Here is a 16,947-nt window from a genome sequence, read left to right on the forward strand (position 1 = left end):
TGCCCATGGCCGGTACAGTGTTATGCATTCTTGACAAGTACCGGTCATACATCAGCATCATTTCTGTCCGTCTGCAAGTTTTGGGGGGAGCGCAAGTAAGTTAGTAGTGCATGCTATGGCAGTAGCGTGCCTACTTAGAAAATGTTACTTGTGTTGCTACACTAAGCTGTGCTGCTTGAGCAATGTAGCTTAGTGAATCAACCCCTAACTGTGAGTCAGATGCAGCCATCAAAAGAGCCACATCTGGCTCCCAAGCCATAGGTTCCTTACCCCTGCTCTAAGCCCTCTAAGCCACAGAACCTCCAGGCGCAGGAGTACCTTCTTCCCCCAAGCAGTCACCCTGCCGAACTCCAATCCAATTAGTACAAAATGGGTCAAGCTTGTTAACTGATTCCCCACTAACACAGGCACCCCTCTGCCAGGTCTTCCCCACTGCATCACCCTTGTCCTTTGAACAGCTCATTAGTCAATCCAGCCCTGGGTAGTGCTAGTGTTCAGGGCCAGGCCGAGGCAGAGGTAAGAGAGGCTCCAGTCTCAGGGCGCAGTGTAGGAGGGGGGTGCACATTTCACTTAAGTATCATTCCCCTATTGTGTTTGAAGCAGAGAGAAATAAGAAAAAGGGCTACATGGCAGTGACTGCAAGCCTTACAACTAAAGATTAAGGTGTTGGGGTCCCTCTTAGTCTGATAGCAATCAGTGAGTGATGGCTGGTGTGGGAGGGCTAGAGGGGCACACTTTCATGTTTCAGCCTTGGGTGCTGGAGGACCTTCTCCCACCTCTGCTAGTGCTACCCCAAATTATGGACTGATCTCCAATCTTGCATCTCATGCTGCTAATTTCATTGCCCACTATGCCTGTGAAGACAAAGTATGTTGTACCTCAGGCTGCTAATTTCATTGCTCAATTCTATGTCTGTGAGTGCGAAGTATGTTGCATGTTTTCAGTTATCCAACTTTATGTCTGTAAGTGTTTAGTCTGTTGTATGGCCTGCTCAGGCCTTGTGAACCACTAATAATTCTGGGCACGGCAATAGTTGCACTTGGCAAATAAAGTTGAATTCTGATTCTGATATCATAAGAGGGCTCGTCGGATATGCTCTTGAAGCTACGCTCCCATTCATGTGCAAGTGCAGCCAAACTGTGCATGCATGAGTAAAGTCCATTCCTTCGCAGTAGCATAAAGTCACTTGTGCATGTGTTTTTCCTCTGTGCACAGATGCAGACCATACTCCTCCACGCACAGTAAGGGCCCTTTTACACTTAATGCGTTGATATGCGATAGTGTGCCTTAGTACGTGTGGGTACGCGTTTTTTCATAGCAGTGCATTGTGAAAAAGTGTTCAGTTAAAGACAGCCCGAGGTGGGCTCATAAAAAAAAAGAAGGCTACCAGATCCTGGGGGCTGAGTGGATCGAGTAGCCTCAAAAACCAGCACTCCCTGCCACTCCTGTTAGCCGCAATGGCACATTTTCACTTTCGTGACCTCTGGGTCACAACACTGCAAGGAGAGACTGTGTGTCTCTCACCAGCATGCAGGGAGGCGGGTAAGGCGCAGGGGGCATGGCCAGAGAGAGAGAGAGAGCTGTCCAATGGCAGCTCTGGAAACCCTGCAGGAACGCCCCTGGCGGGCGTTTTGAACATGGAATCCCTCTCCCTTGTGTTTACCTCTGAGATAGCGACAAATATTGTAGCTAATCTCGGGGGGGGCATAGCTCGGCATTGTGGGGCAAAGATAGGTGGTTGGGGGAAACAGAGGCATGTCACGAGGCAGAGACCATGCCTCTGAGTCCCATCTTTTTGCTTTCAGCAATTACTCTTTGCTTGTACCAGTTATCAAAGGTGAAGCATATGATCATTTTTAGCATATGATCAAGTAAGAATACACTCAGCTGAGTTCCTGTGATGAGATCCTGAAGTGAACATATGATGTGCTTGTGATACTCAGAATATCTTGTTATTTTGATAAATGAAACTGATTACCCAGTACCGTATCATTCTAAAAGTGGAAACCTGCACAAAGTCTGACATACAAGATGGACCGCGGCTCTTACAAACTCTACCATAAACACGACGAGTTCGACTCCAGAGGAGTACTGGAACGCTATTATTCGGGAAACCCTGACATGGCATTTAAAGATGACTTTCTGAAATTCCCCATGGAGAAACTGCACAATTTATTTAGCACAGGTAAGTAGATTAAAGGGTAACTATTGCATTTGCAAAAATGTAACAATTTAAAAGGCTTATGTACACATTAGTGCCATAACTACAAATTATAGGGCCCCCCAGCACAACTTTGATGCCCCCCCCATTTTCACCCCCCCCTTTCCTTGCCTCCCCATGGTGCCCTTCACAGCCTGGGGGCCCGTCTCAAAAGGGTCATAAAACAAGTGTGGCTATCATAATCTTCACACCCATAACAAGTGTAGCCACAAAAACACTTGGACCCATATGCAATTCACTTTTTCACATGACTTTTCTCCTAGGTGAAATTTTCAAAATCCACCAACAAGCAAACAAATACTCAAAATAATTTTTATAGTACTTTTTCACCTACTTTTTGGTACTTTTTCTATTGCAAAATCCTAAAAAGTTGTTATAAATCAAAGAAAAATGATCTTCTGGGAGAAAATTAGGGCCATATGCAATTCACTTTTTCACCCAAGTTTTCTCTTAGGGCTCTTTCACACTACAGACAGCGGTAAAAGGCTAAAACGCTGCGTTTTGGCTGCAGGCGTTTTGAAGGCATTTTAACGCCAATACATTACTATCAATTGTAATGAGAAATGATATTTTCACATCTAGGGCCCATATTCAATTTACCTTTTCTCCCAAGTTTTCTCCTACGAGATAATTTTTCATCTTTGATTTAATATAACTTTTTGGCACTTCGCAATGGAGAAAGTACAAAAAAGCAGTTGGAAAAGTACTGTTGAAATTATTTTGAGCATTTGTTGGCTTGCTGGTGGTTTAAAAAGCATTCTACTGACAAGTTTGAAAATATCACCTAGGAGAAAACTCAGGAGAAAAAAATTATTGCATATGGGCCCCTTGTCATAAAATGCATTTTAAGCCACCAGCAAGTAGGAAAATACTCAAAACAATTTTGCTAGTATTTTTTTCACCAACTTTTGGGTACATTTTCAAATGTAAAATGTTTAAAGGTTATTTTAAAAGAGAACTGTAGGGAGGGGGATATGGAGGCTGACATATATATTTCCTGTTAAGCAATACCAGTTTCCTGGCTATCCTGCTGATCCTCTGCCTCTAAAGGTGGGTACACACATCAGATAAAAGTCTTTGGAAAAGGCAAGATCACAGACCAATTTTACTCCCTTCCATGTAGTATGAGAGCCATTCTCTACACAGTCTATTCTATGGAGCTGAACTCCCCATCAGATAAAAACCTTTGCAAGATGCTGCACACAAAGATGCTGTACACATTCAACAGATCAGTATCTGCAAAAGATCTGTTCCTGCAAAATGCATTCATAGTCTATGAGATCTGCAGATCTCATACACACCTTGTTTAATGGACATACATCTGCAGATCAAACAATTATCTGCCGATCTGAAGATCCAACCTGGTGGATCTGAGCCACAGATAATTTTCCGTTAAACAAGGTGTGTATGATGATCTGCAGATATCATAGACTATGAATGCATTTTGCAGGAACAGATCTTTTGCAGATACTGATCTGTTGCATGTGTACAGCATCTTTGTGTGCAGCATCTTGCAAAGATTTTTATCTGATGGGGAGTGCAGCTCCATAGAATAGACTGTGTAGGTATGGCTCTCATACTATATGAAAGGGGGTAAAATTGGTCTGTGATCTTTCATTTTCAAAAGACTTTTATCTGACGTGTGTACCAGTGCTGGGCCGAAATTACGCATTAGCGTAATTACGCATCGTAATTCACTACAAATGCACCGTAAGCGTTACGTGTAAGGTTACGGTATTACGCGTAATTAATTACGCGTAGACCGTAGGGTTACGTTTTACGCGTAACAAATTACGCGTAAGACAGTAAACTCCCATTGAAATTACACAGTCTGCCGTAATCGCGTAATATTACGCTCCCGTATAATATAAAAAAGCCGCCGACTTTAAGGGTTAATAGCAAAGCCCCCTTAAGTGCTAAGAGCCTCAAATTTGGAGAATATATTAAGGAGATCAGAAGGAATAAGAGGAAAAAATTTTTTTTCAAAAAGACCTTATCGTTTTTGAGAAAATCGATGTTAAAGTTTCAAAGGAAAAATATATACATTTAAAAACCCGCCGACTTTAACGGTTAATAGCAAAGCCTGCTTAAAATTTAGGAACACCAAATTCACAGGGTATATTAAGGGGATCAGTGGGAATAAGAGGAAAATTTTTTTTTTCAAAAAGACCTTATAGTTTTTGAGAAAATCGATTTTTAAGTTTCAAGGGCGAAAATGTCTTTTAAATGCGGAAAATGTCAGTTTTTTTTGCACAGGTAACAATAGTGTTTTATTTTCATAGATTCCCCCAAGTGGGAAGAGTTTTACTTACTTCGTTCTGAGTGTGGGAAATATAAAAAAAAAACGACGTGGGGTCCCCCCTCCCAGACCTCTTTAACCCCTTGTCCCCCATGCAGACTGGGATAGCCAGAATGCGGAGCACCGGCCGCGTGGGGCTCCGCACCCTGACTATACCAACCCGCATGGTCCATGGATTGGGGGGTCTCGGAAGGGGAGGGGCAGCCAAGCTTTCCCCTCCCCCTCCGAGCCCTTGTCCAATCCAAGGACAAGGGGCTCTTCTCCACCTCCGATGGGCGGTGGAGGTGGAGGCCGCGATTTCCTGGGGAGCGGTTCATGGTGGCATCTGGGAGTCCCCTTTAAAAAGGGGTCCCCCAGATGCCCACCCCCCTCCCAGGAGAAATGAGTATAGAGGTACTTGTAGTACCCCTTACCCATTTCCTTTAAGAGTTAAAAGTAAATAAACACACAAACACATAGAAAAAGTATTTTAATTGAACAAAAAACATAACCACGAAAAAAGTCCTTTAATATTCTTAATTAACCATTAATACTTACCTGTCCCTTTAAAAGCCAGTTCCCACGCAATATCCTCGGAAATATACTAATCAGTTACAATGTAACAAAGTTATTACAATGTAACAACTTTGTTACATTGTAACTACGCCGCACCCGACGTCACTCACCGCCGCCGCCGCCACCGCGTCTGTGCTGCAGGACCCGACAGAGCTCTGAGCTATAGCTCAGAGCTCTCTAAGCATCTTTGTATTTGGGCTCCAAGGAGCCCCATTGGTCCTTGGCAGACCAATGGGGTTCCTTCTGATTTGAAGGAACCCCATTGGTCTGCTAAGGACCAATGGGGCTCCTTGGAGCCCAAATACAAAGATGCTTTCGAGAGCTCTGAGCTAATATAGCTCAGAGCTCTGTCGGGTGAAGGGACGCTAAGTCCCCGCCGGCTCCGCTGCCCTCCCCGCCTCTCCCACATGTCACCTATATACATGCTGGCACCCATGGGTGCCAGCATGTATATGAGTGACAGGTGTGGGCGGAGTGGACGGCGGGAGCCGGCGGGGACTAGCGTGTATGCGGCGGCCGGCGGGTGAGCGGCGAGTGACGTCGGGTGCGGTGGTGTTACAAAGTAACAAAGTTGTTACATTGTAATAACTTTGTTACATTGTAACTGATTAGTATATTTCCGAGGATATTGCGTGGGAACTGGCTTTTAAAGGGACAGGTAAGTATTAATGGTTAATTAAGAATATTAAAGGACTTTTTTCGTGGTTATGTTTTTTGTTCAATTAAAATACTTTTTCTATGTGTTTGTGTGTTTATTTACTTTTAACTCTTAAAGGAAATGGGTAAGGGGTACTACAAGTACCTCTATACTCATTTCTCCTGGGAGGGGGGTGGGCATCTGGGGGACCCCTTTTTAAAGGGGACTCCCAGATGCCACCATGAACCCCTCCCCAGGAAATCGCGGCCTCCACCTCCACCGCCCATCGGAGGTGGAGAAGAGCCCCTTGTCCTTGGATTGGACAAGGGCTCGGAGGGGGAGGGGAAATCTTGGCTGCCCCTGCCCTTCCGAGACCCCCCAATCCATGGACCATGCGGGCTGGTATAGTCAGGGTGGCCGGTGCTCCGCATTCTGGCTATCCCAGTCTGCGTGGGGGACAAGGGGTTAAAGAGGTCTGGGAGGGGGGACCCCACGTCGTTTTTTTTTATATTTCCCACACTCAGAACGAAGTAAGTAAAACTCTTCCCACTTGGGGGAATCTATGAAAATAAAACACTATTGTTACCTGTGCAAAAAAAACTGACATTTTCCGCATTTAAAAGACATTTTCGCCCTTGAAACTTAAAAATCGATTTTCTCAAAAACTATAAGGTCTTTTTGAAAAAAAAAATTTTCCTCTTATTCCCACTGATCCCCTTAATATACCCTGTGAATTTGGTGTTCCTAAATTTTAAGCAGGCTTTGCTATTAACCGTTAAAGTCGGCGGGTTGTATATATTTTTCCTTTGAAACTTTAACATCGATTTTCTATAAAAACTATAAGGTCTTTTTGAAAAAAAAAATTTCCTCTTATTCCTTCTGATCTCCTTAATATATTCTCCAAATTTGAGGCTCTTAGCACTTAAGGGGGCTTTGCTATTAACCCTTAAAGTCGGCGGCTACCTAACATTGATCCATGCGTCAACTTTTCCGCTTGGCAGCATGACCTTACGCATTAATTGCGAGTAGGATTTTACGCGTAAACCTATAACGTAATAACCTGAATTACGGTATACTTACGCGTAATTGCGTAAGTGCTATGCGTAATTATAGACATGTACCGAAATTAACTGTCTATACCGTAAGCGTAATTTCGTAATGCGTAATAGCGTAAAATTACGCGTAATGATCCGTAAGCGTAGCTTTCTCCATTACGACCAGCACTGGTGTGTACCCACTCTAATACTTTCAGCCATAGCCCCTGAACAAGCTTCCAGTAGATCAGATGTTTTTGATATTATTGTCAGATCTGACAAGAATAGTTGCATGCTTGTTTCTGGTGTTATTCAGACACTACTTCTGCCAAATAGACCAGCAGGACTGCCAGGCAACTGGTATTGTGTACAAGGAAACAAATATGGCAGCCTCCATATTCTTCTCACTTCAGTAGTCCTTTAAAGAGAATATGAGTATTTTCCCCTAGGAGATAACTCAGAAGAAAAAGGGAATTGCATATGGGCCCTGATCTGAAAAACAGTCCGCTGTATAGGAGGAAGCGAAGGTTGGAAGTTGGGGCCCCCCAAGCTCTGGGCCCCTCTGCAATCGCAGGAGCTGCTCCCCTCCAGTTACATCATCCGCCCCCCACTGTGTCACATACTGACAAGAAGTACATTCCTCCCAGATTAAAATGCACTATACATGCATTTTCTCATATGTTTCAGCCGCTTACAGTAGGCAGTAAAAATCCAACAGATCTAAAAGGCTTTGGACTAATCCATTTTCTTATGAGGGATTCTCAGTGTTTTCTTTATTTCAAAAACACTAACTGTAATGACAGTTGCTCAGTCTAACTGTCAATAAAGTTCACAATAAGTAGGCAGGCTGGCCAACATCTTTGTATAGATGGTCTACAGGGAGTGGCTCTGTAAATAATAAAGAAAATACTGAGAATCCCCCATAAGAAGATGGAAAAGTTCAAAACCCTGTCAGATCTGACATATAGTTACTGCCTACTGTAAGTAACAGAAAAGTAATATATAACGGGTTTCAATTTGGGAGAAATGACACATGTATTTTTAATGTTTTTAAATTCTCATGAAAGTGGTCCTTTAAAGTGTAACTGTCGGGCATAAAATCAAAAATCAATTCTTTATTTTTATCTGGTAAACAAGTAATAAGGCTGCTAACCAGGCAATCCAAAAGCTAAAATCACTATTACTTTTTTTGTTTATAAATGATCGTTTCCCCAGTTTACCTGACTCTTATTTGGTACGTTGCCACACAAAGGAAGTTGCAGTGCATGCTGGGTTGACCTTTTTTGCTTCTATACATTAGTTAAGTCTGAGGGGAAATAAAGAAGAAAAAAAAAAGACAACCCAGCATGCCCTGCAACTTCCTTTGTGTGGCAACGTACCAAATAAGAGTCAGGTAAAAAGGGAATGATCATTTATAAACAAGAAAAGTAATAGAGATTTTAACTTTTGGATTGCCTAGGTAGCATCCTTATTACTTGTTTAATAATACAGATAAAAATAAAGAATTGATTTTTGATTTTATGCCCGACAGTTACACTTTAATGAGCTTGAAAACTAACATGCAACACATTTAAGAGACTTCAGCCCCAATTCACTAAACTTTACAGTGCACAGACAGCACACATACAATTAGGCAGGCATTATGAAAATAACATAACTCGTGTTGTGCACACATCATATACATTGTAGGTATGACATGCATACAGGCTGACTTGCTCCCGGTTACGTTTACGCCAACAGCCAGTAATACACATAATTCAAGCAAGCAATGTACCTTATATGTTGTGTGTATAATGTGAGTGAGCCTTAAAGAGAACCTGAACTGAAAATAAAAAGTCAAAATACCCTTACACAGGTCATATTTACCCTTACACAGGTCATACTTACCTCCTCTGTAGTCTAATTCTCAATTTCTTTCTCCTCTGCTGTGTCCCATTTTTCCACTGTGATCAATGGAATTTTCCGTCCACCATTTTAAAAATGGCCATTACCCCATTACTGCTTCCTGGTCAGCACACTGTTAAACTGTAATATCACCCACATGAGCCATAGGGAAACATGGACATTACCGTGCACATTCAGTTGCAACTGACAGCTGTTGATTTATTTTAGTTCTGACAAAATATTGTCACAACTGAAAGAGATCTTTGTAAGAAGAAAATAGTGAGCTTCTGAGAGGAACTGATGGTGAGGTTAGTATGTAATATTCATTTGCAGCTACATTATGTGTTTATTTTAACTAACTTTAACTCGCTTCAGGTTCCCTTTAAGCAAAACATCTGCAAAACTTTATGTGCAATATCTGTTTAGTGAATCGGGAACTTGGAGGCCACATCTGGAGTATAGGGTTAGGCAACACTAAGGTGTGTGTGTGTGCGGGGGGGGGGGGTCTGTGTGAGAATTGAAAGAGGTTAGGTCATATAAAAATATCAGTAAATATTACCAATATTTTACTATATGTATGCAATTGTTAAGAGTCTGGCTACACTGTAGCCCAGCTCAGATAGTGGAGTGGTAGGGACCGCAGTTAGAGTAGCAAAACACGCATAGTGGCAGGGCCAAAGAGTTTATCTGCCCTCACAGTAACTCTTTGACCCTGCCACTATGTGATAGGAATGGTTTTGGCTATAGCACATCTGAACCCCAATGGTTAGGTTATCATTAGGCATGGACAGGGGAGGCTAGTGTTAGGCAGGGGAGAGGGGAGGTCAGTATTAGGCAGAGGAGAGGGGAGGTTAGTATTGGGCAGAGGAGAGGGGAGACTAGTGTTAGGCAGATGAGAGCAGGGACGTAACAATAGGGGATGCGATCCCTGCCCCCGCGGGGGGCCCGGGGCCCCCCTAGGGCCCACTCAGGGCCTTTTTGGGGGGCAGGAGGGGTCACAGCATAAGAGGAAAGTGTGGCAGATCGGCGGGGAGGGAGACATTCCCCCCCCCTCACCTCAGGCTCTCCACTCAGCGCTCCCCCTCCTGCAATCATTAGTGGCAGCGGGCGGGCGGCGGCAGGCTGAATACATACCTCCATCGCGCAGGAGGTCTCCGATCTCTAAGAGCTTCATGCTACTTCCTGTTACACAGGAAGTAACATGAAGCACTTACTGATTGGAGACCTCCTGCGCAATGGCGTTATGTATTCAGCTGTGCTGCAACCCCTCCTGCCCCCCAAAAAGGCCCTGAGCGGGCCTTGGGGGGGTTGATTTTTTTTTTTGCAGGGAGGCCCGGGGATTTCTCGTTACGCCCCTGGATGAGAGGAGAGGTTAGTGTTAGACAGAGGAGAGGGAAGGTTAGTGTAGGGCAGAAGAGAAAGGGGGGTAGTATTAGGCAGGCATAGGAGAGGGGAGGTTAGTGTTCAGCAGAGGAGGGGGAGGTTAGTGTTAGGCAGAGGAGAGGGGAGGTTAGTGTTACGCATGTAGAGGGGAGGATAAAGTTAGGTATGGCGAGGGGAGTTTAGTGTTAGGCATCGGGGGGAGAGGTGAGAAAAAGAAAAGTGCAGATATCAGTGGTATATCATGCCAAGATTAAGCCACAATACTTCTAAATGAATGCCTGGAAAGGAACTAAAGTAAGAGGAGTACAGGAATGAACAACATTGGTACAACTCTCAGTCCCCAAAATACAAACATCTCCTAACCCCTAATCTGAAAATTATAAAACAGTGAGTAGGTAAAAGATTAATGTTCAACTTATTTTCAGCATTTTCTTGCTTGCTGGGGGCTTAAATTTAATTAGTAAAGTATGAAATCATATCCTGTGAGAAAACACAGGAGATAAGTTCATCGGATACAGGCTGTGTAATACCTGGCAGATCTCCTACTTTCTTTCAGCTGCAATGCCCCAATCTACCTTCTCCTTTTTCACCCTATGTGGCGAGTCCCCGCTTGAATGGGAGGTGAGGAAATAACACCTGCCCGACTTCGGTTACACCTAGGCCTTGGAGGTGCAAGGCATAGCAGCTGAGGCCGAGAAAGCCAGAGTACCACCAGAACAAACAAGACTATGTAGCTGGGTGATGGAAGAGGCTACACAGATCACCACAAGAGTTATGGACAAGGGAGCAAGATTGCCCAGAGCAACCACAACTCTGGGCTTCCAATAACCGCCACAAATAACAAGAAACAATGGTTGCTCAGGATGACCGCCGCCCTGAGCCTCTGACTGAGTAACAAGACAGACAATAGACAGACAGACAGATTAGATGTTTAGCAAACAAGACACACTGTTTGCTCAGGACGACCGCAGTCCTGAGCTTCTGACTGAGCAAAGAACAGACAGGCAGAAGGATTGTTTGCCTAGCAATAGCAAACATCCACACAGGTACAGACAAGACAACAGGAATTAGTGTAACTAATAGCAACTGAAGCTATAGTTATGTCCACAGGATCAGAACCAGCAGGAATACTACCAGTCACCAATGTGGTGATGGCAGTATCCAAGCTGTCAGGATGGGAAGGACTTCACTGACCCCCGAGGGTGCAGTGAACATCCAGCAGGCAAGAAATGCAAGGCAAAGCAATGCAAAATACAACTTTCACAGCATGGAACTAGGGACAAATCAGGAAGCTGTACGCTATAGCGGGCGAGATCTGGAATGAGAGACAGGCTTTTATGTGGAAACTGACATACAAATTACCACACAGCTGAATGGTAATCGTGCAATCCTGTGCTACACTGATTGGCCTCGATTCATAAACAGCAGTGCGATAAAAAAATCTTGTCGGGAAAATACCGCACTCTGTATTTTCCCGGTCTGTGTGCTAATTCATAAAGATTTCCCCAGCTGCCCTTGGAGGTCTGTAAATTACCGCAGCCCATTGAGCGGTAGAGTAGAGCAGTGTCTCGATTCTCTCTTTGCCCTGCAGAAATGAATCACACAGACGGCTCTCTCTGGCTCTCTCCACTGATGACTCAGACAGATGAGTCACACAGTCTTTCCCTGCCTGCAGAAATGATTCACACAGACGGCTCTCTCCACTGATGACTCAGACAGATGAGTCACATAGTCTTTCCCTGCCTGCTCAAATGATTCACACAGAGGGCTCTCTGGCTCTCTCCACTGATGACTCAAACAGACTTCGGCTCTCTGCACTTTTGCATTCATCAGAGCTGTCGGTAGCTTGTTATCACCTCACTAGAGGTGTCGGTAACTACCGCCAGGCTTACCGCTTGTTGAAGGCTTTATGAATTGACATTTGCTGACAATTTACTGACATGAGTTGTTGGTAACTGCAGTCAAGTCGGTAATTTATCTCCCTGGTCGGTAATGTCAGCTTTTCATGCGGTAACAGCCTTTATGAATTGACATTTTGCTAAGTGGTCGGTAAAGTCTGCTGTTTTCAGCATTACCGCATGAGGTAATGCTTTATGAATCAAGGCCATTGAAGGCTATAAGCTGAGTGTGAAGAGATTCTCATTACAAATGCATTCCAGATTATGCAACCACATGCATGCAAGTAATACACATCTGTCTGACTGCAGTTTAACTGCAGTAAGCCATAGGTGGATTCATGACAACATCCCTGGGCTACTCTGAACTGAAATGTGATTGCACATACCAAATACTCTCATGGCAATTGCAAACAAAACCAAGCAAACAAATGCAGGAAGAAATATCAAAACTGCTCAGCTGCAGCTCCACTGCAACCGGCAGGAGGGATCCTTAGGCCCCGTTCAAACTTGCGTTTTGGCATGCAAACGGACCGGATCCGGATCATATCAGGACCTGATCCGGATTGGAACCGTGCGGTTCCGATCCGGATCTGATCCGGATCCGGTCCGTTTGCATCAGGACTGCTTCAGGCTGCCATCCGGATCCGTGGGGGAAAAAAAAAAACGACAACAAAATAACTTTAAATTTGTTGGGCTCTGCAGAAGGTGCACCTGGTGCACCTGTAGAATCAGGTCATCCACTGTGGGCCTCACCTCCACCTCCGGCATACTGCCAAAACAGCTCCAGCACGTGTGTCACTGCTGCTCCACTCCAGATATGCTGGGCCCATGTGTCCCCATCCGAAATGGCCGCTATAAATACGTATGGGAAGTGGGGTAGAACGTCCGGTGTTGTCTCCAGTGTGTTCTGTGCTTCCGTTTCCCATTGGTTTTCTATATCCGGATGGTGCAGTCAGGCTCCGGTCCGGGTGCGTGGGCCGGATGAGCCGGACCAAAAAATAGCGCATGTTGGAAAAGTGTCCAGAGTCCGGATCCGGTCCGGCTCCATACTGTACGGAACGGACGCGTGTGAACGTCCGCATAGCCTTTGTATTGCTATGCGGAACGTACGTTCCGTTTGTACAGTATACGGTCCGGATCCGATCAGGTGGATCCGGACAGGGAACGCTAATGTGAACCGGGCCTTACAGGCTGTAGTCTCCCCTATACCATCTGTCATTTTGCATGTTATCTGTGATTTTACTGTAAATGGTTTTGAATATTTTTACTAGCGATGCTCATAATCAGCAAGCCCTCATACATGATATTGTCACCAAAATTGCTACATAAGGACTGTGTTTAGGTGACATGGAGGTGTCCTGGGGAAAATGGGTGTAATCTATTTTAAAAATTAAAAGGAGTGTAAGCTGCTCATGTACCTCCTATAATGGGTAGTGATGAGCTCAATTTTCACATCAAAATTTGCAATAACCATGCACAATTGTAATGGGGAACTTGGGGAAAATCGTAATTCATTTAATCTGTAATTGTACTCATTTGTAATTTCACGTAAATTTTCACATCATTTTGTGCCGACTTTAGCGGTTAATAGCAAAGCCCGCATACATGCTATTGCCACCAAAATTGCTTCATATGTTAAGAAGATTGGTTGGTATAAGTAAAAAAAATAAAATAATTTTTCAAAAAGACCATGTCGTTTTTGAGAAATTGATTTTAAAAATGCAAAGAAAAATGACATTTTAAAAAACAATTTCCTTTGCAATTTTAATGTCGATTTTCTAAAAAAACAACAAAGTCTTTTTGAATTTTAGTGTACCTACTATTCTTAAAATATGTAGCAATTTGGTGGCATTAGAATGTATGGGGACTTTGCTACTCACCGCTAAAGTCAGCACAAAATTACATGAGAATGGCACAAAAATTTACATGAAATTATGAATGAGTACAATTACAGACAAAATTAATTACAATATTTTCTGAAATTTCGCATTACGATTTTGCATCTTAATTTTTAATTTCGATGTGAACTTACGTTTAGTTGAAATTTGTGCTCATCACTAATTCTTACTCTAGCATAGTAGAAAAAAACGTAATTTTTTATGAATACTTACATTTTCTTCTTCAATATTCCATATACCCCCTTCAGGCCATGTGAGCGGAAAGCTCTTGATTGACATCAGTGGTGGCGCACAAATTCATCATCTTTACTCTGCCTGTGAATTCTTCCAAGAGATCATCCTGATGAGGCCCACTGAGCAGTGCATCATGGAGATAATGAAATGGCATGATGACCGTACGGGAGCTTTCTGCTGGGGGCACGTGGCTAAGCATGTTACTGACTTAGAGGGTAAAAGGTGAGTTCTCTGGAAATGAGCTTTGAATTTAGTAATAACTTTTGACATTGTAAGGAAAATGAGTACTTTTATCAACTGTGATTCTCAGTTTAATGTTTTATGTGTTTTTCCAGTGATGAATGTGAGGCAAAAGAGATGAAGCTGAAGTCAACCATTACCCATGTTGTGAAGTTTGATCCTGAAGAAGAAACTCTAACAGACCTGATAGGGGTTCCTCAGGCCGACTGCATTATCACCTTTGGGTTGTTGGGCATGATCTGCAAAGATCAAGATGACTACACAAGATGCTTAGGAAAGATCTTAAAGCTATTAAAACCAGGAGGTCACTTTGTCTTGGTTGGGGCAATAAATGCCTCCTATTACACAGTTGGTGGGCACAAATTTAATTTATTTACATATGATGAAAATTTTGTGAAACAGACACTCGTTGCTGAAGGAATGACAGTTCTCCAATGCGAGGTTGACCAAAGGAAATCTGAGAGTCCTTTAATTGATTATGATAGCAAACTGTTCATCTCAGCTTGCAAATCAAAGTAGATTAAGTGAAATAGATAAGAAAAAAAAACCTGAAAAATGATTATGCACTCAATGGAGTAAATTAATAATAACATTAAAATTACATATATACATCTTGAAAAAAAGGTGAATCATTTCTTCTGCTGCTACACTTGCAGGGGCCCGGGGGGCAGTGCAAGGCAAGGAGAGCAGCATTACTGCTGCTGCAACTGGGGAGCAGTGGGGTAATGGGGGTGGGTGGGGGGCGGACAGAGGGACGCCTGCCTCAGTTTGCCCCAGGGCCCTGAGGCCCCTTAAAATGGCCCTGACTTTGAGGCTAAAGTTTTGAACATTTTCACAATATTCTAATGGTCTAAGATTTTGTTTTTGGGTTCTCATAAGCTGTAAGCCATAATACTCAAAATTATAACAAATGAAAGTTTGAAATATCTCCTCGCTTTACATGTAATAAGTCTATTTCATATATCACCTTTACCCTTTAAACTAAATTACTGTCATAAATAAACTTTTGCGTACTATTCTTATTTTTTTTTTAGTTTTTTGTCCGTGCTGCTGATGGCTTACCGCGCATGTGCAGCACACGGGCGGACGTTGGGACAGCAGGAAGATGGGGCAGGGGAGTGGGCGTGTGTGGGCATGAGCGGGCGTGTGCACGCAGGTACATGCGTGCACGCTGACCTGTGGTGGCAGTGACGGAGGCGGGAGGTGAGGGGTGTTGTGAGGGGAGAGGCCAAGCGCCTGTTAATGTAACAGGCCTTAGGTCTAGTATATAAATAATGTTTGATTGGTAAAGCTTAGCCTGTCCCCATATAAAGTTTAAAAAAGTTAAAGTTTATTTTATATGTATTTGCAATTCTAAAAGTCTGAGTAGTAGTTCTCCCAGCATGCAACACAATGTCCTGGGGGAAAAAGCCTTCAGCTATTGAGTTGTCAAAAAGAGCATTCAATTTTAGGACTACTATCGTGAAAATCTTAAAATGTAAAATACATGTAAACATATACAAATAAGAAGCATGTTTCTTCCAGAGTAAAATGAGCCGTAATTACTTTTCTCCTATGTTGCTGTCACTTACAGTAAGTAGTAGAAATCTGACATCACCAACAGGTTTTGGGCTACTTCATCTCACCATAGGGGATTGTCATCATGGCCTTTATTTTTTATAAAGACACTCCTTGAAAAAGATTTATAAAAAGATGCTGGCCAGCCTCCCTGCTCTCTGTACATTTTTTTGGCAGTTGGACGGCAACGGAGCAGCCTCAAAAGTGCTTTTAAAAATTAAGAAAACCCTGAGGATCCCCCATGGGGAGATAGGCTAGTCCAAAACCTGTCGGTTCTGTCAGATTTGTATTACTTACTGTGACAGCAACACAGGAGAAAAGTAAATTATGGCTCATTTTACTCTGTAAGAAACATACTTCTTATCTGTATATGTTTGCATATATTTTACATTTTAAGATTTTTGTGACAGTGGTCCTTCAAAAAAAAAAATCTGAATTTCATTTCAAAATTTAATGCAACATATTGTGCAAGGCTTCATGAGTTTTCAATGCAGGTTCGCTTTAAGCTCTTGCTGCTTGGAATGCACAAGCAAGCACAATAATGAAATGTTTTATAACTTGCATAATCAGTTTTTGCTTTAACTTTTTTCTATTAGTTCTCTTACTTACAACATTAAAAACAAGTAAAACATTTGATTTTTACTGAGTGTTATCTTTCTCAATATTGTTGTTAACAGGGGTATAACTACAAATCAAGGGGCCCTCCATCAGTGTTACTTGTGAATTTTTGCCAATGTCATTTTCGGATCAGAAATGCTATTTTTGATTTAGAGAAACTTTTTGTGAAAATACATTGTATTTTTATAATATGATCAAAGAAAGCTATTTTTTCTTTCTCATGCGGAAAGTCACGAAAAACATGATCCTCTGAATCAACAGGGATATGTGAGGGAGCAGGTTGGTGGTGTACTTTAAGTCTAATTCAGTGGTGTACTTTGTTTCAACCCAAATAACTATGTAACTATGTACTGCAAAATTCATGAAAAGCACAAAAATAGGGGTTTCTTAAGCAAATATTTGAGAAAAATCACAAACTTATTACAATTCGATTTTTTTTTTCGGCATTTTTGCTCGAAAGTTGATTTTTACATTATTTTTTTGCAAACA

The 16,947-nt window shown here is 42.7% G+C and overlaps 1 protein-coding gene across 1 annotated transcript; it reads left to right on the forward strand.

Moving 5' to 3' along the window:
• Nucleotides 1–1,954: 1,954 nt before the first annotated feature.
• On the forward strand, nt 1,955–15,781 carry LOC137523014 (indolethylamine N-methyltransferase-like). The gene is made up of 3 exons (XM_068243190.1): nt 1,955–2,185; nt 14,058–14,265; nt 14,379–15,781. The coding sequence occupies exons 1-3, from the start codon at nt 2,032–2,034 to the stop codon at nt 14,800–14,802; spliced, it is 786 nt and encodes a 261-aa protein (XP_068099291.1). The 5' UTR covers nt 1,955–2,031; the 3' UTR covers nt 14,803–15,781.
• Nucleotides 15,782–16,947: the final 1,166 nt, after the last annotated feature.

The sequence above is a fragment of the Hyperolius riggenbachi genome, chromosome 6 (genome assembly GCF_040937935.1).
Source record: "Hyperolius riggenbachi isolate aHypRig1 chromosome 6, aHypRig1.pri, whole genome shotgun sequence".
Classification (NCBI taxonomy): Eukaryota; Metazoa; Chordata; class Amphibia; order Anura; family Hyperoliidae; genus Hyperolius; species Hyperolius riggenbachi.